The sequence below is a fragment of the Malurus melanocephalus genome, unplaced genomic scaffold (assembly GCF_030028575.1).
Source record: "Malurus melanocephalus ecotype Western Australia unplaced genomic scaffold, MMel_1.1 scaffold_232, whole genome shotgun sequence".
NCBI classification, from domain to species: Eukaryota; Metazoa; Chordata; class Aves; order Passeriformes; family Maluridae; genus Malurus; species Malurus melanocephalus.
The window spans coordinates 851809-875438 of record NW_026623464.1 but is presented as its reverse complement, the minus strand read 5'-3'; the positions used below and the strand labels follow the sequence as shown (position 1 = coordinate 875438).

General features: G+C 33.4%; 1 protein-coding gene across 1 annotated transcript in view; it reads left to right on the top strand.

Annotated features, from left to right (window-relative positions):
• The window catches only part of LRRIQ1 (leucine rich repeats and IQ motif containing 1), a 99434-nt gene that overhangs the window by 7435 nt on the left and 68369 nt on the right, over positions 1-23630 (top strand). Inside the window, exons 8-15 of the mRNA XM_057374760.1 lie at positions 176-1342; positions 2164-2316; positions 3490-3640; positions 7562-7755; positions 8646-8773; positions 13700-13773; positions 14078-14171; positions 16636-16812. Of these exons, the coding sequence (XP_057230743.1) occupies positions 176-1342; positions 2164-2316; positions 3490-3640; positions 7562-7755; positions 8646-8773; positions 13700-13773; positions 14078-14171; positions 16636-16812 (2138 nt within the window). The remainder of the gene's footprint in view (positions 1-175; positions 1343-2163; positions 2317-3489; positions 3641-7561; positions 7756-8645; positions 8774-13699; positions 13774-14077; positions 14172-16635; positions 16813-23630) is intronic.

The window sequence follows — 23630 nt, the reverse complement described above, 5'->3', positions numbered from 1 at the left end:
AAGGTCATACAATGAGCTTTTGTCAGAAGTCTGTCAAGTTACTGTTTGATATTTGATAATAAATGTTATCCTGGAATGGTTAATATACAAGATTCTGTTTATTAATGGTAAATATGTGCCAATACCTGTCCCATTTTAAAAGTGGTTAAAGTCTATCCTAATTGTTTTGGCCTAGGAGCAAAAGGCTTTGGAAGAACAGAAAGCAGAAGAAAGGCAACAACTGGCTGAACAACAGAATATAGCAGCTGTCAAAATCCAAGCTACATTTAGATCATTTTTAGTCCGTAAAAAATATGCTTCCATCTTAAAACAATGGAAATATAAAATGAGAAAGAAGCAGAAAATACTAGAGGAAATAGCGAGAGAAATGAACAAAAGAGAGGAAAAACTGAAGATGCAAATAGAAGAAAATAGGTTACAGAGAGAAAAGGAAAGAAAGAGACAAGAAGAACTTGAAAGACAAGAATATTTGAAACAAGTGAGGAGGCTGGAGGAATATGAGAAAAAGAAAGAAAGCTTGAGACTGGAAACAGAAAAGCAACTGCAAATAAGAAGAGAAGAACAAAGAAAATTAGAACAAAAAAGAGCAAAAGCTGTGATGAGTGAAAATATAGAAAACAACACAGAAAACATAAAAGAAGATAATAAGAGAGAAAATAGGAAAGTAATAAGAGAAGAGAAGGAAGAACTAACTAAACAAATAGAAGAACAAAAAGAAAAACATGTTGAAATGATGGATGAAACAAATAATTGGATGATTCAAGCAGAAAGAAATTTGACACCAAGTGTGCTAGGCTCTGAGAAGGAACACACTTCTGAAGTGAATAATCAGAATTTATACATGAATTCAATAATACAGGGGGAAGAAAATGACTCACAAACTAGTTATCTTGATAAAGCTCCAGAAAGTAATATTTCAAAGGATGAATCTCTTAACTTTTGTGCTAATAATGGGGTAGAAAATAAGGCAAACAGCATATGCAGCAGTCCACCAAATGTCCAGGTAAATAATAGTAATAGAGAAAATAAAGATCAACTTCCTCAGTATGAAGCAATGAAGAAAACTGTATGTCTAATGAAAAATGCTAATGAAGTCACAAACACCTGGGACAGTATTCAAGATGTAGCAGTTTCTTCTAGTAAACTAACTTTTCGTGGTGATATTGAAAAGAAGAGAATAAACTGGATGAAGACGTGTAAATCTTGGTCTAAAATATATGAAGAAAACCAAACAAAGCAAGCAATTGTAAGAAAACGACTAAGAAAAAGTTCAGTTAATGAAATGCCCCCATTAAGTACAGAAAAGATAATTCATAGCGGCCCTTGGAGTACGTTGCAGCAGGTAACTGTGTGAAAGTTTGAGCATTAAATGGCAAGACATGCTGTCACTTATTTCTTTTTTATTTTTTCTGATTTGGTGTGTCAGCAGATTGCTGTTTTGGAAGAGAAGTAGATTATTATTGAGGAGGATATAGATCTCATCAGAGTTCCTATGCCCAGTTGCAGAATAAGGGCAATGACAATGAGTTTTGAAATCCTGTGAGTGTTGTGGAGCAGACTGTTGTGCTATTAGTCTTCAGATGATTGATAGTATTACCCCTTTAAAAGGCAAGAGGTCTTATTTTCTGCTAAATTAATAAGGTTTTGCCTTTGTATAAAGGCACATATTTCAGCTTCTGCTCAACTAGCCCCTTCAGAGTTTTGAGAGGAAGAGTCTCTTCTTAGAAGCAAGACATTACTGACTCATATATAGTGTTTTGCCATAAAGGCCATTTCCTGGTGGTCAGCACTTATTTTTCTTATCACTTGCTAACTTATCACTGCATGCTTGCTCAGCTCTCATCTTTGTATCTATTCCGAGATGACATACTAAACTGTGCACACTTCTAGTCTGAACTATTTTTGTCTGTTCTTGTACACTCATTGTTTATGATACTGTGACTATTGGTCTTATGCTAACTTCTCCCATTCAACAGACCAAATCCATCATTGCCACTCCTTTCTATATGAAAGAATTACCATCAGTTGCTTGCATTTTCTAAAGCATTAATAGATTGTAGTTTTGTTCTCTTTTTTTGTCTTAAATATTACCATAATATGATGTTGTACAATGACTGTTCAATATACAAAGCATTAGTTTTATTTATCAATAAATGCATGTAGGTCACAACACTTAMGCTCGAAGATTTGCCAGCTTGTAGCCTCTCAACCTTATCTGAGTGTTCACATCTTCAAGTTTTGACTCTGAGGCGCTGTGGACTGGTTGCCCTGGAAGGACTAAGTAGCTGCAAAGACCTGAAATATATCAATGTGGAGGTACCAAGCATATTTGATTCTTTGCTATAACATGGGGAGAGCTGCCAGTTTTGCTGCTTTGTTGATTATGTAGTTGTGTCCAACTGAATATAAACTTTTATCCTTAAGAGCATACGAATTGCAACAAAATACTCCCGAATGTGAGCAAAGTTATGCCAGCAGGTTTGCAGTGCAAATAACAAAAACCAATGTGGTATAAATAATTGAAACTGCACTAAGAAAATATCAGTCTAAGTGACACTGTGATAGATCTTCATTACTTCAGTATCTGATTGATGAGTGGGCAGATGCTGTGTTCACCTTAGCAGGTGCTCAGCTTCAGCAAGAATATTTAGAAGGAAGAATCCTTTGCAGCATACACCTTGAATATTAATTAAATGAATAACATATATGCTCAAGGAATAGTACCATAATTTAAACTAGCAGCCTAATATTTAGGTACTCGCAACTGCTCAGTGTCTTACAGGGCCCTGTTTAATGACTAAAGAAAATTTTTTCTCTGCAATGTATCTTTGTTCCAGAGCTTGACAATTTACATGAAACAGCACATTTTTAATTTTATGTGTTTTAACAACCACTTTCAAGAAGGAAAAATCAAGCAAAGCAGACAGTGAAATATAAATCTGAGGAAACATTATTAAAATGGCCTGGGAATGGGGATGCTAAAAAAAAAAAAAAGCAGTATCCCTTGGAGGAAGAATATTATCTTAGAACAGTGTTAATGTTTGTGACCAAAGTATCTCTAATGCAGATTTTTGCTATTAGTAAATAGGATTCCAGCAAAACTCTAGCCGTCTTCATTAGCATCTAGTGAATATGGTGGTTTCTATGGAGTTTTTAGTACAGTCTCCCAAGGTTTGGGGAGATATTAAGACATATATGGGAATGATTACTCTGTTCTTAACTTCTTTTTACCCTTTCTTATTTCAACTTTGGGCATTTTCAGAGCCAGAATGAAGTTCAAGTTGTATTCTTGTTCTATATAAGCAGGACACAAGAAGTTGTTTCTAGGACTCTTTTTTTTTTTTTTTTTAATGGAAATATAGAGATGCCCTTACTCCTATCTTACAGTTAAGGATAAAATAAGCTATGAAGGCAATCTGCCATATGTTTATTTAGTTCTGCTATTTCACTTCAGGTGGTATTTAATAGTCTCATTTTCTTTTATTACAGGAGAACAACATTCAGGTAGTTAACTGTGCATGTCTGGAAAATCTCTGTATTCTCATTCTGAATAAGAACCATCTTTCATCAGTTTATGGTTTAGATGAATGCAAAAATCTCCAAAATCTTGAACTTTCCTACAATAGAATCACTCGAATTGGTAAGAAAATTTTTCAAGTTTCTATAACAATATTTATGCAGTTCTTATTCAGAATTATACACCCCTTGGATTTAGAGCCAGTTGGCTGCTAAGCCCAAGAAGACAGACTTAGAAAAAACCTGCATCTTAAAGCTTGGCTTAGCTACTGCCATGTATTCCATCTAGCAAGGTCATATAAATATTGTCAGCCAAAGAGAATTGAAATCTTTCTGGAAAAGCCACTAATATTATCTGCACTAAGTCAGCTGAAGTATGTGAGTAGCCTGAATTCAGTTTATTTGCAGACATAATGAAAGTAAAGCCTAGCTGTGCAACTGCAACTGCAGCGAATTCCAGCGTGTTCCTGACTGACACAGTAAGTAATTATATAGAAATTGTATTGTCTGTCTTGAGTCTGCTGGAAAATAGGAAAATAATTTAAAACAATTATTAAGCTCATAGAAGAAATACATTCATATAAGACTTCTATGTAAGAAATATTTTTCACTTTTAAGTAAGACTTATCCATGTATGAACAYGGATAATGCAGTTCTGTGATAAATGGCAAGGGCGCAGCAAACACAAAATGGGAAAGGTTATAAAAACTCTGTATATTTAGATATTTTGATGTTGATATTCTCAGTATTTTTGCTAATATGTGAAAATTTTAGTATTCATTAAGAAACTTTTTAATACCTGAGAATAAAAGTGCTGGGAAATCAATGTTCACTGTGAAAGCATATCAGTACCCTAATGAGGAACAGTAAAATAAAATTGTTAAAAAGTTTCATCTGTATCATTGTGGCAAATAATGCGTGATAAGATTCTTATTCTGATTGATCTCATTTGATAAAAATGTCTGCCAGATTACTGAAGGAATGGCATCATATTATTGGATGACATTTAAGAATGTGGCATCTGTGTGGAGTGTAGGAACTTTGTACAGACAAAAGTACAAGAGGTAAAATCCTCTTGTACTTTCTCTTTTGAATAGTGCGCTCCTTCAGTTACTGAGTCTCTAAAGAATTTAAGTAGGTAAATAAATGTTTACAAAAAAACATTTTCAAATGTGTTTTTTCCCTCTCCAGAATTACTTTGAGGATTTTTGGTTAAAACAGGTGCATAATACAGGATTTGTATCATATCGTAATGTATTGGTTGTGAGTTGTTGCACAGAATACATAAAAATGAATTTGTGGGTTTCAAAAAGTTGGCATATCTTTCCCACCTGTAAATCCTGCAGGATGTCCGTTAGCAATTTTGGAAGCTGCAGTACCATGTAATAAAGCTTATTTATGTTTGTAATAGTAGAATTTTAATGACTTCTTGTAGGAAATCTCTTGCATACTGTGATTTCTCTTTTTATTATTTTCTCCTCTCGTTCAAATATTGCATCAGGAGGGGGAAAATTAGTTGCCAAAAACCCCTTAAAAATAGCCATAAGAGAAATAGTCTCAATTATGCTCTTCCCCTTAAGAATACATGATCACAAATGAAGTTAATGTGGCAGTAATAYGCCGAAGTTCAGTGCATATGTTTGTATTTTGAGGACGAATGCTTTGTTTAAAAATTTTTCATASAGAAAAAGTATAATTTTGACTCAAATCTTTGAATATGCTACTGTAGGGTGTCTACATTGTCATAGAATGCTCACTAAATCCTGGCAGCTTGTAGAATAGCAATGCATAACTATGGATGGTCATAATGCTTTCCGTCTACTCTTCCAAAGACAGCACAGAGAAGAATTTTTTTTCACCTTTTAGTTTTGGTTTTGTTGTTTGAGGGTTTTATGGTTTTGGTTTTTTTTTTTCATCTTTATGTTCACTGTCAACTTTCTCTCTGTTCTTATTTGTCTTTGTCACATGTAGAAGTGATTTCAGAACTGCATCAACAGCTAAGAGAGTCCCTAGCTAGCAGACTCCAGCTGCACTTCACAAATTGCTAAGAGTAGTTATTTAAAGGTTCTCCTTGAACCTTGCTGAAACCATATACTTGTCTCTAGAATGCTTTTCCCATGGCTGCTGTAACTTTTGTTTGTTGCACAATATGTAAAACAGACAATATCTTCTGTAAATGTGCAGAAGACTTTCATGTTTATATTTAATTTTGCATGTGGGCAGAAGAAACATTAAAATACCAGCTCTTTATATGACATTATTCTCTGTTGTGGGTGTTTCTGTTGGACTGCATTTGATAATTCCAAATAGAATGTGATCCTGTTGTACGTAGCCTTGAATGTTCTGAATGACATTCAGGTGAGCAGGAGTGAAAAAGGTGCTTTATGAAGCATGCTGAATAGGAAAATTTCAGATTCGGTATTACCTCCTTGCCTTTTCTTACTGTGTGTGCAGTCTCTGCTCTCGGTCTCACTTCAGACTCATACAGTGCTTTTAAACTTTCCAGTATTGCTATGTTGGTAAATGAAAAGTGGAGATTTGAAAGCTGCTCTTATGAGGAAATCTTGGGAGCCAACCCATGAAAACATGAAAGTGTTTTTCAGACCAGTAGGTGGTGCTGATTCCTTTTTAATTTTTATTCAAGCACCAAAAAAAAATTACAGACCAGGATCTTGCAGTCAGGGTAGTATGTTCTGGGCATGTTTGAAATTTTTCAGAATAATTAAAGGTTTGTATATTTATTTCTTAATGCACTGTTTTGAAGTTGCATTATGGGACATAATGATAAGGATGATAACACTTCAATGTCAGACAATTATATTCTTTTCACTAGGTGCTTTCCATTTTTAAACTAAAAATATTTGAAAGTCTGTATTGGGGAGTTTTTAAAATGTACTAGTTTTGGTACTTATTTTTTTAATTCCATTTTCTGCTTATAATTTGTATTCATTTTTAAGTCCTCTTCTATATTCTCAATACCGTATGATGCAAAGTGACCTCTGGTTTCACAATGTAGTTTGTTTTCAGAGGACAGTTACAAAGAGATTCATTTTTGTAAAGCTCATCCAAAGTGAAGTTCGGGAACTTGTGAAATTTTAGGTGAAATAAAGATGAGACAAAATGTTCCCTGAAATAATCCTCAATTATTTAAGAATACATGAAAGAGAAGTAAAATCAAAAAGTCCTTATTTTAGATATGTTTTGTAAAAGGTATCCCTTCAGTGCAGTTTTTTACTGCAGAGACAGAGAAAAACTCCTTGGTCCTGTAGGAAATTATATGCAACAGTGCCATTGTGCATTTAAGACCATGGGAAGACAATGTGATTTTTGCTGTTGTGAGAGGATGATTTGGTAACCTTCTGTGAAAGAAACAGATGCTGATGAGAACCTTTACCTTTGCACATTTTTTTGTGTGTAGAGATCGCATACTCTTTGAAGTAGATGGCAAGAGTAAATTTGTTGAGAACGTAATGTCTGTAGCAGTATAGCTTTATTCTTATAGGCACTAAATTTTCTTTATAAATTTCTTCATTAAAAATATTTTTTTTTGTAATTCCTTAAACAAGACTAATGTAAATAATAGAGGTGCTACTGGCCTAAGTTTTAACACAATTTTTTCTAACCTTGCTGATACATTAGCGAAAAAACTTCAAAAAATGAAATAATAAAGACTAACTTTTAAACATAGTGTTCTCACTCTGATGGATGATTTTGTGATGGCTGTTGGCATTTCACAAAATTCAGGACAGTTGTAAAGTGATTAAAGCATAGTAAGTACAGTTCATCACTAAAAGAATGTTCTCTTCCAACAGAAGTACCAAAGAGATTATGAACTGTTATTATTGCTTGATTAACAGGATCAGAAATTTGTGAACCATATGTGCTGTGTATGTGATAGGGTCAAAATACAGTAATTCTTTTTAAACCTTATACAGAACTAATATTATTTGTTATTGCAGATAATGTACAGAAAGTTCAGAGTTTTCTTAGTACTTGAAAGAGAAGAGGTTTTTATTTAATTGTGTCTAAAATCTTGAATTTTCAGGTGGTCTTGAGTCACTGAAAAATCTTCAGCAATTAATTGTGGACCATAATCAATTAATCAGCACAAAAGGTCTTTGTGAGGCACCTACTCTTATTCACCTAGACTGCTCTTTCAATCATCTCACAGAAGTTGAAGGCATTGAGAATTGTGGCCTACTTCAGGTTCTGAAGTTGCAAGGCAATAATCTCCAGGAGGTAAAAGCTTTGAATTTAGTGGCTGTTGTGCATGCATCTTTGCTATCAGTCATATTTTTCAGCATTCTGAGCATGCACTCTTTGGTGTGGGATGTTTCATGCTATTATGTAAGATTTTTTTTTTTGCCCTTATCAGAGAGAGATTTTTAAAAGATACAAATAGCTAGCAGTTAATTATTTTCTTACTCCTAAGTGCTTGACAAATTGGACTCAGGATTATGGTTCCTCCTTCTAGTCTTCAGTCTTCAGTCCATACTATATTATTCTGATTTTTTTTTAATATATAACAAAATATTGTTATTACTTGTAGTGATGTYATAATAGTAAATTAATTATATCAGGCTGGTAAAAATGATATAATTGTCATTACATGTAAGTAATTATTTATTACTGTTCCTTGTATGTAATGATAATATCACTATCATCCAGATGATAATCATGCTTATTTGATGAATGTTGATTCTCCAAAACTTGAAATTTGTGCTGCAGCATTTCAAATAGGAAAGTTGTTTGCTAACTGTATGCTTAATCATATTTACTGACAATTATTCTCCTATGGATTCAAGAGATGAAAAGCATTGTCAATAAGTGGCAAATAACTGCATGAATAAAATAGTAAGACTGTGACTCTTGAGCTCGTTACTTTTTTTTCCCCTAAGTATTTATGTTGACTATTTGGATTTGGTAGAAGACATTAAAAAGTATTTACCACCTGATATGTAGAGATTATGGGTGACAACTGGTACATACATAATAAGAAAGTGATACATATATCCAAATGTGAGTTTTGCTTGTATTCAGTAATGATTTATGGAAAGCATCTGGTAAGCATTCCATTGTTTTTTCTCTAATTTATATTAATCTTAAATACCCGTCTCTTTTCTATTTAGCTTCCAAGACTGGAAAATCATGTTCTCCTAAGAGAACTATATTTGGATGACAATAGCATTTCTACTATGAAAATGCTTTCTTTTTATTGGTTGCCTTTATTGCAAATTCTTTTGCTGTCTCAAAATAGGTAAGTAAGAAACATTCTTCCACTTACAGAACTGATAGAGAGGAATTTACTAGCATAACACTTATATGAAAAGTATAATTCTCAGTATGGTTGAAATTTCACTATCTTTTTGGGATATTCTTTAAAAGTAAAAATAAGTGGTTAGCTTGTAATTACATTGGCTACCTCTAACTAAGAAAATTTGAAACAGCATTAACTATGTAAATTAATTTTTTTCTTTTAGATGTTATGTAAAAACAATTCTTGAGCATTATGGCATTATTAAAACCATCGTGGGTTTTTTTCTTTCTTTAGCAATTGTTTCTAGAGTATGTCTGTCAAACTTCATTTTTCACAGGCAGCTTATTTGAAACAGACTTTGAAGGCTAAGTTAAGTGCAAGTAGAGTTAGAAAGGGCAAATAAGAATGTTTTTTATTTTACATGCATTTGTTAATACCCTCCAAAACAAGTATACTTGCTTTAATTTTTCACTCTTATGGTTCTGTTTAAAAGGTATAAAATAAAGGATCAAGAAAAGCAGCGTTAAACTGGGTCATACATTCAAGTATTCAGAAATTAGTTTGTTCCTAAATTAATCTATACATCTTTAGAGGTATGATGACCAGATATCCTGGATTAAACATCTTTATTTTCCCCACCCTCCTTTTTCTCAATTTAAATTCTGCTTAAAGAAGATATGAAACATTTATTAAAATTTGCAATATGTTAGTAGGAAAATTAATTTTAAAMTAATATCAATTATTTTTTCTATACTGTAATCATTTTGTTCTGAAAAAGACTGATCTCAACTAAACCGACAAAGACTACATACCATATATAGAAATACACTCCGAACTAATTACTTTACTCTTCTATTAGTGAAGAGATGTTTTTAAAGGGTGATTCATCTGCCATTTTTAGTTGTTTGCTTTGAGACTAATCATAGCCTACAAGTGCCTGTTAATCTTCATTGACTAGAAAAAAATCAAATTACCATCTCATGTGTGTGTCTATATCTGAACTGAAGAATCCCATCCTATGTGACACTTAGTTCAGCAGAGCCAATTGTGTCTGGAAGTTTGTGGGAAAAAAGGTTATTCAAGACTGAGTCCTGTTATTATAAGCACTGGCCTTCATGGAAAATTAATATTATTTAAGTACACACAACTTATATTTTTATACCACTTTTCAGATTGTTTTCATATCATCTCTAGTGAAGTACTATTCATAAAGACTCTTGTAATATGTAAATATAATACCTGCTGAATCTAATCTTCAAGTTCAGGACTTCTAGGATTTGGGATTTTTCATTCTCTTATTAATTCTTCTGGAGTTTGGAGAAATTGCTTCCTGCCTGTGAATAAACAAGCACATTATTTGTTAAATGTTAGATTTTGAGTCACACTGCTTGATTTAATTTGTGTTCTTTGCTATTTTTTTCTTGTCCCATTTAGCATTTTTTGTGGAACACACAATAATGTGGCTTTATATTTTTGTAGTTTCCTCCTCTTCCTCCAGTGTGGCTATCTGGTGTGTAGTAAAGTGTTTGCATAACTCCATGAAGATCTCATGTGCCAGCTAGGGACTTAAGAGCCCAGTCTCAGGCATACCTTGAATGCAGCTTCTTGATTTAGGTTGTGCTGGACTCACCATGTAGATGTGCATTAAGTTACTTGCCTATCCCGTCATCTTACAGCTTATAATGTCCATTTTAGTGCTTGCTCTGGTTTTCCAGTAGTCAAGCTGAGATGCAATGTTTGGTGTACTGAGTTTCTTTTTCTGGGCTGTGAGAAAGCACATATTTTTGCAACAACATACTGGATGTGCTGAAAATAAACATACATCTTCCCCCCCAAACAATTCCCYTTCTTTCCTTGATGTATTTATAGCTTTGTCAAATCTTTGTGACAAACAGGACAAGATAGCCCTAAATTCTTATTAAAAGCCTCAAAATTCCTGGCATTTCTGTAGCCTACTCTGTTACACTCACTTTATGTACACTTATAAACAGCTCCATATGTGTGTGCTATAGCATAAGTAACTCGATGTTCTATAGAAATAGTGAATGTAATGGAGTAAGCTGTTGAAAGAAAAGCTGTTTCTTTACTTTTATCCTACAGCCAGAGATATTTTGTGAGTTTTTTCCAAGTGTGCACTGAGTGCCATTTCCTTTTTACTGCTTACAGGAAGCCAATATAGTGATTATGCTATGAATCTGTATTCTTTCTGAAAGTGAAACACTGAAAATTCTTGCACTAATTTATAGGACATATTTATTCCTGAGATGCTTTGTCTGCATCATAAACTAGAAATTGTCAAAGATAAAACTCCAAAAATTAWTTTTTTGAAATTATTTTAAATCTGCAGTCTAATGGAATTAAAACAGGTAGTGATTAATTCCTTCAAATATAAAAATGACAGCTATTTCACCACTGCCGCTTTTATTAAGTGGTTTATTGTGGCTTTCACATACAAAGCATATTCTTGGTCAATGTGCAGTTGACCAAAGATAGCAATGAATATCCTCTTAGGTACTGTAGAATTTGGACTACGAGGATCCTTGCTCTATTTTGTAGCACCTGAGGATACAGCTGTTAAGTTAGTTTAAAAAAGGGACATTTTATTTTTTCTTCTGTTGTGGATAAATATTTATGTGTAGGAGGGAAAAACCTTCTTCCTCTGTAAAATTAATAATTTTTAAATGTATGTTAAAGAGTTCATGTGGCATTTATATTTACATGTAATCCCATTTAATTATGTAACTTGTTGATGTCTTCTTAGTTTAAAAGTTTTACAGTGAGACACTAAATCAATGTGCTCTTCAGAGAGACAATCTTTCTCAACCTCAAAATGGATAAAATGCCTCCTAACATTTCTTTTTTAATGAGAAATATGACTTTTTTTTTTTTTTTGCTATCTCTTGCTTTTCACTAAGATAACCTAAGTGAGATAGATAAAAATTTAATATTTAAAAAAAATCAGTCATCTGCAAAAGCTCCTTTTTCTTTTGGGAAACTCCTTTGGCCGGAATCAAGTATGTTGTCAACATGTTGCTGTCACGTTTTTGCATATAGGTGCATGCTATTCCTAAAATGCTTATATTAGAAATGCTAAAAAGTTAGTTCAGTTCTTTCCTAGCATACATTATTCTCTCTATTTAAATATGTGTCGTATCTGTGTTTGTAATTGAATTTCTCAGATATGAGTGTTGAGCTCATTGCAAGCCATGATATTTTGAATTTGACCATTTTTGCTGAATTATCATGATAAATATAAATGTCACTGGATGTTGAAATAAGTCAGTCATGAAAAAAGCTATATCTATGTATAATGGTTTTCATCATCCTATCCTTACCATTCTAGATTTTTCTAAATAATTTTCAGAAATTTTTTGCTGGTGATAAATTTATCTCTAAGTATGTGGCATCGTGGGTAATGTACTTGAAGTACTGCCTACTAGAGTATTCAAGAAACAAAAGTGTCTAACTGATGGTTTTCCTATAATCTCTGTGTTTGTTCCTTATAAATGTAGTGATTGCAAACTAAACTGTCTTTAATTTAAGGAATGAAAAAGAAATGTGGGCTTTACACAAAGATCTAGATTAAGATAAAGTTATTTTAGTTATTTTGCCCTCCTTCCTGCTAACTGGTCTTTACTATCAGTGATAATTATTCTGGGGAACAGCAGTTGCATGGCAGGATTTAGACCATCTTGAGCAGTAACTGCTATTCATGTTCAGAAACACGATCTTTATTTTCTCTGATGAATACTTGCAACTGTTCTTGAATCTTGTTTTCTGACATAGCCTCATAAACTACATAAACTCTGTCTTGAACATGTTCTGCTAAAGCCTTAAACAGGAGCAGAAAAAGGAAGCTATAACTTGTTTTTTTGTGAATATCTTTTACTTTTGTGTCTTCTTTGTAATTTATATCTCTCTTATGCCCAGGGCTAATGTGACAAGGTCAAGTAGTATTAAGTTTTCAGTAATGTCCTTTGTCTTTCTGGTTTGAATTTTCTTAGAAAAAARTTTGCAAAGAATGTTGGTAAAGGGAAAGCTATAGAATGACGGAGAAATGTTTTAACTCTCATAATGCCAACAGCAGGCAAGGACAGTCCAGTAGACAATTTCTAATTKACCACAGCATATGCTGATAAAGATCCAGAGAACTCACTGTAAATAAAAATCCTGCAAAATATCACATTTGTTTTCCTAAGATATTTCTGAATGTATGAATCAACAGTCCAAGCCATGGATTTTCAGTTTTTTCAGCCATACTGTTAGCCAGTAATATCTATGATGGCATTTGCTACGAATATTAAATATATTTATGTACTACTGATGATGAGAAATTATAATGTTGAAATTGTAGTACTATGTACAGATCTACATAAAAAGCTTAATGCTTTTTTGAGTCAATACTTATTGACTTATTCATATTTATTTGATTCCATGGAAAACTTCCATGGCAGAAAGTTAATAGAACTAAGTAGGAGTAGAACTTGGGTAACTTTCCAATGTAGTTCAAAAAATAGTGAACATACACAGTTGACTTCATATCTGTTTCTCTGAATTTACTATTAAAATGTTACATTGTCATGTAGGAATACTTGTCACCTCTATGTTGAAATGATTTTTTTTTCGGTTTTGAATTTGGTCATATTTTCAATAAGGCTAAATAATCTAAAACTAACATTTAGTCCATAATTAGTGTACCAAACAAAGTAAAATTCAGCTCTGCCTCTCTGTTGTAAAACCTGTGCTGGAAACACAACATTTCAGCAACAAAGAAATTTATTTGCCTCTGAATTTTGAGTATGTTTCATTTTTTGTAGGGTCATGTTTCTCACAAAAAAAATTCTGATTAATACCTTTCAAAGGCATGTCCTCTTTATGAACTGCTATTTTATTTAATTAAAAAAATGTTTTCTGTTTTGTTTTTAGATTAACCGAGCTTGTGCCTTTAAATTCATTTGTGTCTTTGGAAAAGCTAGATGTCAAAAATAATTGTTTCTCAGGTGAGTTGTGTTAAAAAAAAAATAAGCAACATCCCATTCAGATAAGAACTTTTTACTTTAAGTTGTAAACTGATTTGAATGGGGCTTTCTCATGTTTTTATAAGAGATATTTATGCGGAAAATATACAGATATTTTCCAAACATGAATATTATAGATATTAATTAAAACTATATTGTATAGATAGTGGTATTGCTTGTAGGACTTCATGATGTAGGTACATTTTACTTTCATGTAAGAATTCATGAGAAATAAGACTATTCTGCATCCAGACTTATATTTAGCTTCCTTTCTACTATACTACAGACCTTACAGATGTCCTTACATGGTTAAGTGGCTGCCATAAACTGAAGGAGTTGTCATTGAGTGGAAATCCTCTTCTACAAGAAAAGAACTGGAGGTAAGAAAAGTGATTTAATTTGCTGAATCAAAAAATCAAAGTTTTTTTATTAAATTAGACAACCAATTGTTGTATGTATCTTAGTTAAATAGTAGAAACACTTCAGTGGTGTATATTACTGAAATAATGATTTGAAAAATAACACAGCTAGTCCTAGAAACTATGATATGTCTCTATATAATAAATTAGTAGGGTAGAAAAGAAAGTCGACATATGAAATTATGTACATTTACCATAATCCATTAATTGAGTAGTTATATAGGTTTGTAAACCATAGGAGTAAAATTGTACATGAATAGATTTTTTGTGTAATTTTTTTGCATATTAGATATCATACTTGAGGTGTGGCCTCACTAGTGGCAATTACAGGGGGATGATCACTGCCCTAGTCTTAGTGGTCACACTAAAACCCAACAAACCAAAATCACCCTTATATTTATATCTTCCATCTGAAGATCTTTGTACAAATTTATGATTAATAATGGAAAGAAAAAACCCAACTATTTCAAACTTTTAATTAGAAGTGTTTGATTAGTTTAAAAGATAACTGTGGATGTACATTCTTGATTGGTTTGTTTGATTTTTTAATTAAGAGACTTATTTGTACTCCCATCGTCCTGCAGATAATTTCATTTATGGAATTCTGTGACTGTGAAAATATTTTAGACTTCTATTTCCATTGTTTGAATTCTCACTTTTACGAAACTAACTGTTATTTCACTTGTAACCTGGAGGGAAAAGCTTTCTGAATTTCAGTTTAACTATGAGAGCTGACACTTTGGATTGCTTAAACCAATAGAGCTTTTATGATTAGACAGGAGATTCATTTGTCTAAAGGATTTAAATTATGGGATACTATGAAATATGGATTTGCTGAATACAGCATTGACTGTAACTTCAGACAATATGTTCCAATGAACTTTACATAACCCCTTGATACCAACAAAGGAATTAGTTGTAAAATTTCCCAATCGGTTTCGTACTTTCATGTCCGGCCAGTGATAACACCAACAAAAGTGAAGTAGTAAGAAATCTGTTTCTAAAAATTAAACCCTGGGATCAGTCTGAGCACTCCTAGGGGAATATGTTTCAATRCTGTAATGATTAATAGAGCCTCTTAAGTGACAGAATATGCACCAGGAAGTTTTCACTAAATGAAATATTGATTCAGCCCTTCACCAGGAGAAACCCAGATGGAAAAATGAGTGTTGAGATTCCACAGCTCTAAGACACACTTCCATCATTAAAAAAGTTTGATATGTCTCTGTTTTGATGTATTGCTATTCAACATCAACTTCGCTAATTTCTCTGTATGTGTTCAGGAACTGTTGGTCTAAACCCCTAATTGTATTCCAAATGTTCTTCAGACAGTCTTAGCCTTCATTAATGGGCAGTAGAGAAGGAAAGTTTTCTATCTGCAAAACCTGATTTTCTATTCTGTTATTTTGTATATTATAACAGAGTCAGAAACTTTCTTTGATTTTAAACTTAGTGTATGTTGTCTGAGCTGAGAAGTAGTTCTTTACCTTCATGGGGAGTAGTCAGAAAGTTCCAAAATTTTGAAAACAATCCTATCTTATTTAATGGTAAGGGGGTTTGCAGCCTACAGTTAGTATTCTTTCAAGAGTTCATAAGTATTACTTAAAACTGAGTTAAAGTACTAAATGTTGATGAAGTACTAAATAATTTTGCAATCTTCAAACTTTCAACTAATTTGGTCTGGTACAAGAAATATATCAAACAAGGTTTCAGTACCAGCTTACACCTCACAGTCACATAAGCCATACCACACTGATGATGCTTTTTTTTTGGTAGGCACATTTCTCATGCACATTTTTTCTTGCAGTGGCACCAGCTGTCCTTTTTATAGCAAGGAAATATCATCTTTACTCTCATTTATTTTACTGATGCAAATTCAGTATTTCAAAAGTAGATTTTTTTTTCCTGTCAGACATACTGAATAGCATGTCAGTAAAGGTCATATATGCAAATGGTAAATGGAGTAGGATTGGCAAGTTTAGTATTTTGTGCAGTTTTAAAATTTAATTTTTTGTGTCATCAAAGTCAGTTCTTAATCCTGTATCTTAATCCTATTACTTAGCTTGCTATGTTGCCTATTATAAAATACATTACAGGTGCCTGTGTGTAAGTATGTCAAATTTCCCTGTTAAGTTTGTGTAGGTAAAATTATAGCTCTAGTGCTTTGAGACTGTTGCCATTATGTTTCTTGTTTCACTGTTTCAGCAGTTCTGTTTATGCCAGTGAAGTATTAAGAAATCTTGCAATGTTCTGTGTTTAATTCTTATTTTTAGTTAATATGTTAGTATATGAAATAAAGGCAATTACATACAAATATTTAGAGAACTATCTTCCTGTTTTGTATTGTTATATGATTTTATCAATAAAATTGGTGGTTTATCATAAAGATCTTTTCAAAGAACTAATTATGATTTTTTTCCCCAAGGTCTTCCTTGCTGAAGGTCGTTCCTAGTTTACAGTTTCTTGATGGTGAAGTCTTAACCCATCATGCTTTACCCACAACTGAAAGAATCAAAGCATCAGAATTAGGAACTTTTCTGGAATTTTGTCAAGTTCAAATTGAAGAAAATATTCAGCTGAAAAAAAAGGCTGCTGATTTGGAGTATGTATTTATGTGAATATAATTTGCATTCAGAAATATTTTTTTATGTATTGTTACTGAAGTTCTTGTTGACTTATGAATTTTACTTAGGCTTTTTCACCTGGAAATGTGTTAGGATAAGAAAGAGATTAGAATCATTGACTTCTGTACAACGTCTATTTTAGACAGATGTTAAGTTATGAGGGCCTTGAGTTTTGTTTCTTTAAGTTTGAGAAAACAGATGGTTCCAAACCTGCAGTTAGTAGTAGCTAATGAATTCAGTAGCAGAATGAATTCATACACATAACCACAGTGCAGTGCTAAGCACTAATAGTAGCTTAAATCCTGAAAGCTGAATACTCATATTAACATGATTTCCAACTTTATCTAATCTAATTTGGTCAGTGGTGCAATATGTTCATTTTTTTTTCCTGCATTTTTTTGCATGTGTATATTATTCACTTTCAAATAATTGCAAAAAAGATTTGGTGTCTTTTCTCTTATGGTAGTGAAACAGATGGATCAGTGTTCAGGTCTTTAATTTTCTCATACTTGCTACCTTCCTCCCTATTACCATGGTTAGTTTTCCACTAACTTCAGCTTAGACCATGCAATTGTTAATTTATCACTTACGCATGCTATGTTTTAATTGTTTTGTAATATCTAAGTACCTCAAACTTATCATTTCTGCACTTGGTAGTATTGCATGTTTTTTTCTTCTGTAGTTCCTTTTCATTTCCTAACAGGCTCTCCATATCCTTCTAGTCCTTTGAATATCCAGCTTATGCTTTAATTTTTGGAAAGGTCGTTTTCTTGATTCTGGCAGGTACTGAACATTATCCCAGAGCAGGTGAAGCCTGTGGTGTTATACACTCTTTCAGTCTGAACTTTGCCTTGCATATTTTGTTGGTTAAGGAAAAGTACTCACTTGTTTTTTCGAATCTAGCTATTTTGTGTTTGCTTGTAAGCGTGTATATCCATGGTATTTTACTACCTAACAGTTTATTATTGCATTTGATATTTAATTATTTTTACTAAGGTGCAATAAAATCTTCATAGCTCACAACCAGATTAATTTGAAAAGAGGTTCATATTAGGACTTAGATTGAAAGTAGTTGGAAGAAATGCTATAGTGCGGTTTTCTATGACATGTAATGTGTAGGTGGCTCCTAGAAGTCATATGTTACTTCATTAAACTATCAAGATGTGTCTTCTCCACTTGTGTGATTTTTGGCTTCTGGTTTGCAGGTGGGAAGCTGATACTTCCTAATCTATTTACCATCCTGAAATGGTGTTGTTTCTTTCCTTTGTCATAAAAGAAAATAAAGCTCTCCTCTTTTATGATTGAGAAAATTTTTCTGTGTCTGATATTTAGAACTCATTTCATCATTATCCTTTTCCAGAAAAAATGCCAGCTTGTAATTAGGATGTGTAGTAGAATCTAAGGACCTAATTTCATATACATTCCTGCAGAATGGTAAAAAAATGAGAGGGAAAGATGATATTCCTAAAATTTAACAGGTTTTTTGTTTCTACATGAATGGACATATGAAAGATAAATAAAAAACTTGTGGGGTAGTCAGGCTCAAACCATCTGTTAATTACTAATAGTTAGTGGCTCATGCTACTTTCTGGAAGCTGGCTTGAATTTATAACATCTTTTATCAAAGTTTGGGGGCAGGAGGTGGAGTGCACACTTAGCATGCTAGCTGATCACAAATATTCAAAGGCAATTGTTTATATGCCTGAGGGAAGGGCTTCCAGTCAGACATAGGCAAGATGGGAGGTCAGCAGTAATCTTGTAAATTCAACAAAGGCATGTGCAAAGTTCTTTACCTAGGAAGATGGATAGAAAGGAGGTCTTCTGCCTACTCCCAGGCTATTTGCTGAGGGAGAGAAGGCCTTTCACTCTGTCCAAGCACTATTCAGCAAAACATTAATGCTTCATCAATACAGTTTCAGTCACAAATCTAAACCACAGCACTATATGGGGAACTGTAATGAGAATGAATTAATTCCACCCAGAGATGGTACAACTGCACATAAGGAAAATCCTTTTCAGGGTGGGACAGTGATGAATTGCAATAGGCTGCCCAGAGTAGTTGAGCAGTCATGTTTTTGGAGGTTTTCAAGACCTGAGTAGATAAAATCCTGAGCAGCCTGGTCTGATCTGAGAGTTAACCCAGCTCTGAAGCAGAAGGTTGGACTACAGACCTCTTGAGCTCACTTCAATTGAGAATTTTTCTATGATTCTCTGTACATTTTATTTGAAAGAGCCTGAAGTTGTTTGCAAAAAGCRGTAGTGGGAAGAGGTGATTATGTAAACATCTCCTCTTTCCTGAATGTATGGTTTGAGTGGAGGGAGGGCAGGGAGTGCAGAGGAAGGAGGGTTGTGGATTTTTAAGATTTTGAGAATTCAAAATCTTTAAATTGGTAACTTCAACATGATTGAAGTATCTTGTATAAAATTTAGTCTTAGCATTAATTTCTTGTGTGTTCAAGTCATCTATCTTTTATTTTGACTGAAGTAAAATCTGTGGGTGACTGGAAAACTGTTGAAAACTGCAGTTCGTAAAAGTAAGCCTAAACAACTTGTTTGTGTATAAGCCTTTGTGGCATAGCTATTATATTTACATATTGCAATACTTCAACTGAATTAATGTGACATTGCTAAAGAACAGGCCAACAATAGACCAAACTTCTATCTGTTTCACATCTTGCTAACTTATGAGYCCCTGTAGGTGCGACCTCAAGTATGTAAGCTGCCAAAAGTAATCACTGCTTGCTTCCCTAATCTGTTTCATACACCACTGCTGCCCAGTTAAATTCTCCGTGCTGTTTCTTCCCAAAGCTTCTCTGTTGTTGCCATTTAAAATTGAATTTCTCTATTCTAATAGATGTTTTCTGTCACATAATCTTTAGATGACTTCTAATGAGTAATCATGTAAAAAAAACGACATGATACTGGGCTGCAGCCATTTGTTTTCAGCCATCTGATGTGCAGTTGTCTGGCTAATGGAACTTGAATTTTATAAATACTGTATGCATATTACAGTGAAAATGACTGGAATTTCATAAATGGTATTGCAAGGAGAGACTATGTCAACAGTGACCTGTTTCATGTATTTGTAAGGGACTTTGGTAGGGTGCAGTTTAGCATCAGTAATGATGCTTTCAGAAGTWTCCCTGAAGTCATTAGATTTTACCCCACACTATTGTAAACAAAAGCAATAAATTCAAATAGTACACCTCATAGACTGAGGTGCTACCTATTTGAGTATTCCATGTATTATAATTATTAAAATCACAGTAGAGCCACAAAGGGAAAAACATGATATTAAGCAAGGTTTTAACTGGCACACAAGCTAGCATATGAAGGGGTAGAATATTGGTCATGATATAGCTGCAAGGGCTGGGAGAAAACTGCCATTCCTGATCAAAACTGGCTTGTTTTTTCCAAATCTGTCCCTTTAGCCTCTGACAGATCTGTTCTGCTGACTTTTCCAGATTTACTGGCTCATTCTGACAAAATRACACTCTTTGAATAACCAGTAGCCATTGCAGGTGTGATTGCAGGAGAAAATTCTATACGAAATGTGTCAGCCTCTGCTGCCACTTTAAATTTCTTAAGTAGCAACATTTTTTATTTAAACTCCACTGGAAGGCCTTTAAACATGAATAATTTTCCTTTTCTATATATGTTGAGCCAGCCTGTGCATAGATCGTTACACTTCCTAAGTGCTGTCAGTGGGGTTTGCTCTTCTCCATTTCTACTCCTCCTTTGCCAAACACTGCATGGGAATTGAGCAGGGTTTGGCCTAAATGAACGAGGACAGCACTTCACACACTTTGCTTTGTAGATTGATGTGAGACCAGAAGTTGTAACAGTCATTAAAAAATGCCTGATTTAAATTTCCAAATAGATCTAAATCTCATTCTAATGTTCTTATCTTTCCTCAAAGTGCCTGGAGAATGCTAGCACATTAGATATGTATCTGGTAAAAAAAAAAAAAAAAAAAAAGGTACAGGTAGCTTTTTGCTCTTCATATTTTTTTCTGAAAAAAAATAACTTGTTCTTTAGTGTCGGGGCTGCTAGTCTAGCACATTTGTACACTACTGTAAGACTCATCCCATGTTCTTCTGGCTTATTACCCCTTTCTCCCAGTGCAAAAGCTGTGCATCCTGTGTGRTTAAGCTAAAATTTGCATATGGCATAAATCACTTTCACTTGTTATGATCAAAATGAAGCCATGGGTAGCCAGGCAGTGACTGATGATGAAGGAATGTGCTGGTCAAAGCTGGAAGCTGTAAAAATTTTCTACAGCGAGGCCACCATATTCGTCTACATTTCATTACATACTAAGCAGCCAGACACCATGGGTGCTCTTGCTTCTATAGGATAATTTAATTTCTTGTTTTGTCTAGATGCCAATACTTAAAACCTTGCTCATATCATAACCAAGAAATAATTCCAGATTTAATGTTACCAGACCCCGTGACCAGTAATACTGTAAAAGGTCTGAAAGGAAAACAATTATTTTACATTAACTGAAAAGGAAATATAGTGGTATCAAAATTCTTAATATTGTCATATTTCTTTGTCTTCTCTCTTTTCATGTATTTTTTTTTTTAACCATTAAAAAAATAAACCAGTCCTGCATATTTTCCACTACAGTAGCTTTCTTTGTGTGATTTGAATAAGCCATCTTCAGGAGCATGTCCCTGGTATAAGAATACAGTGGTATTGAGACACTGAGAAGTTTGCAGTGCATTGATAGGATGCCTGATATCCCTGTTCACTTAGGGGAAGGAGAACCTCAAACATAGTTACCGTGCCACTTCATCACACATAAGTCTCTGAGATATCACGTCAGCTTCCTTTTTTGGTTTCTTTCAATTTAAGCCAATCCGACTGCCTAAACTGAAAAACTACTGACACACAGGGCAGCCTAAAAATGCTGCAAAATCAAAGCATAGTTGTGGATTGCCAGGGAATGTATGGGAGAGGGTGCATGCCCACAATGACAAGATGGTATTTGGCAGCTGCTGCTTGGGAAAACTGCCCCAAAAACAGCCTCTATGAAAAAACTAACACATGACCCCTGGTGAGCACAAAATTATTCCCTACCTGAATTTTCACTTCCCATCAACTTCCCCTCCCATTTCTGCTTGACATATTCATAGCCACTGGAAGGATGAAACAGCTGCTTGAGAAACCCCTGCACCTATTGAAGGAGAGGATTCACCATTACGGTGGTTTGTTTTCCTTTTTTTTTTTTTTTTTGACAATCAACAAGGATAGTCAGGATATGCTTTTCATGCAAAAGTTTATCTTTTCCAATACATAAAATATTCTGGGGGGTTCTGCAATATTTGAATTTTCATAAACAAACCAACAAAATAAGGCAAAGGAAAAAAAAAAGGTGGCAATGGATTTTTTATTTGGGTTACTTTTTTTTGTCTTCTCACCGTATTATTTTTTCTAGAAATTTAGTAATGATCTGGTACCAGATTTATGTTTTTTTAAAATACTTGAACTAATTCAATGTACTTAACTAAAATATTCAACTAATGCTTTAAGTATTTTCTGTGAAAGAAATTGCTATTCTTACTATGTAGTATGTTGGATCCTTAAACAAATATATAGATTGCTTTAAATATTTTTAGGATTTGTCATATATGTGGAATTAACAGGAGTAGTGTTGTGTGGTGGACAATCAGATGTGCAGCTATTGCACAATGAATTTTGTGATCAAGCTGTGTGGGTCAATTTAGTGATTCAGATTTTTTCCAGTAGCACTGAAGTTGCACTAACAGAGGAAGAGTAGGAATCTTTTTTACTCTTGTAAGATCTGATTGATTATGTTTTTAAAAATCTAAAATGTTCTTAGTGGAACTTCACTAGAGGTTGTAATTATAATGACAAAGAATCCCTAGTAAAACCTTGTAAAATCTTCACCTTTTGAGAATGATGGACAGGAGGGAAAGCTCTGTTATTCTAGCTTTAATATTAGGACCTAATTTTTCCAGACTAACAAGAAAATTGATCTTATTTCTACTTTTTCTCTTGGATTGCTGACCTAGAATTGACTTTGTACTCCTCTGAAATTAGCACCAGATTACAGATCTCTGCATCTTTCTGTACTATTAAAGGAAAATGTTTTCAGGATTCCAGAAGTACCTGCTACCTAGTAAAATGGACAAACACCACCCAAAGTACAGACGGCCATCTGAATTTGTAACAATTAGTYCATATTTACCCTTATTTATCCTCATCATTTACACAGTGTAACACGAAGAGCTAATGAGAGCCAGACTTCTTAGATTAGTGTTGTTCAGTCTAGCACTTTCCCTTATTTTTATTGATAAAAACATCTGTACTTAAAAGTTTATTTTCCTGTTTTTTTTAAGACATTGTGGTTTGTTAGTTTGTATCTAAGTTTGGGTTTTGTTGCTTTAGTTCTTATCTAAATTTTAAAATTACTTTTATTTTCATATTAGTTTTCATAGTTCCCACATAAAATTGGATTATTATGACAATATTGTTTCAAATCCACTAAAAATTTTGGCCTCACAAGCCACTAATTACACAGAAAATTAATAATGAAATGCATGTCCCAATGTCTGTTCAAAAAGGCTGAAAATTTCTTTTTTTTTTTTAGAAAGAGTCAGAGTAAAAAGATCTGTAGRGTATATTTTAAATATGTCCAAAAAAAGACAAATTCTGTTAAGATTTATAAGTATTGAAACTGGATTTCCAATCAGAGTAATTGCTATTTGCTGTAAGAATATGGAAACATGCAAGAATTCTTGAAAGTATAAGCTATTTAAAAAAAAAA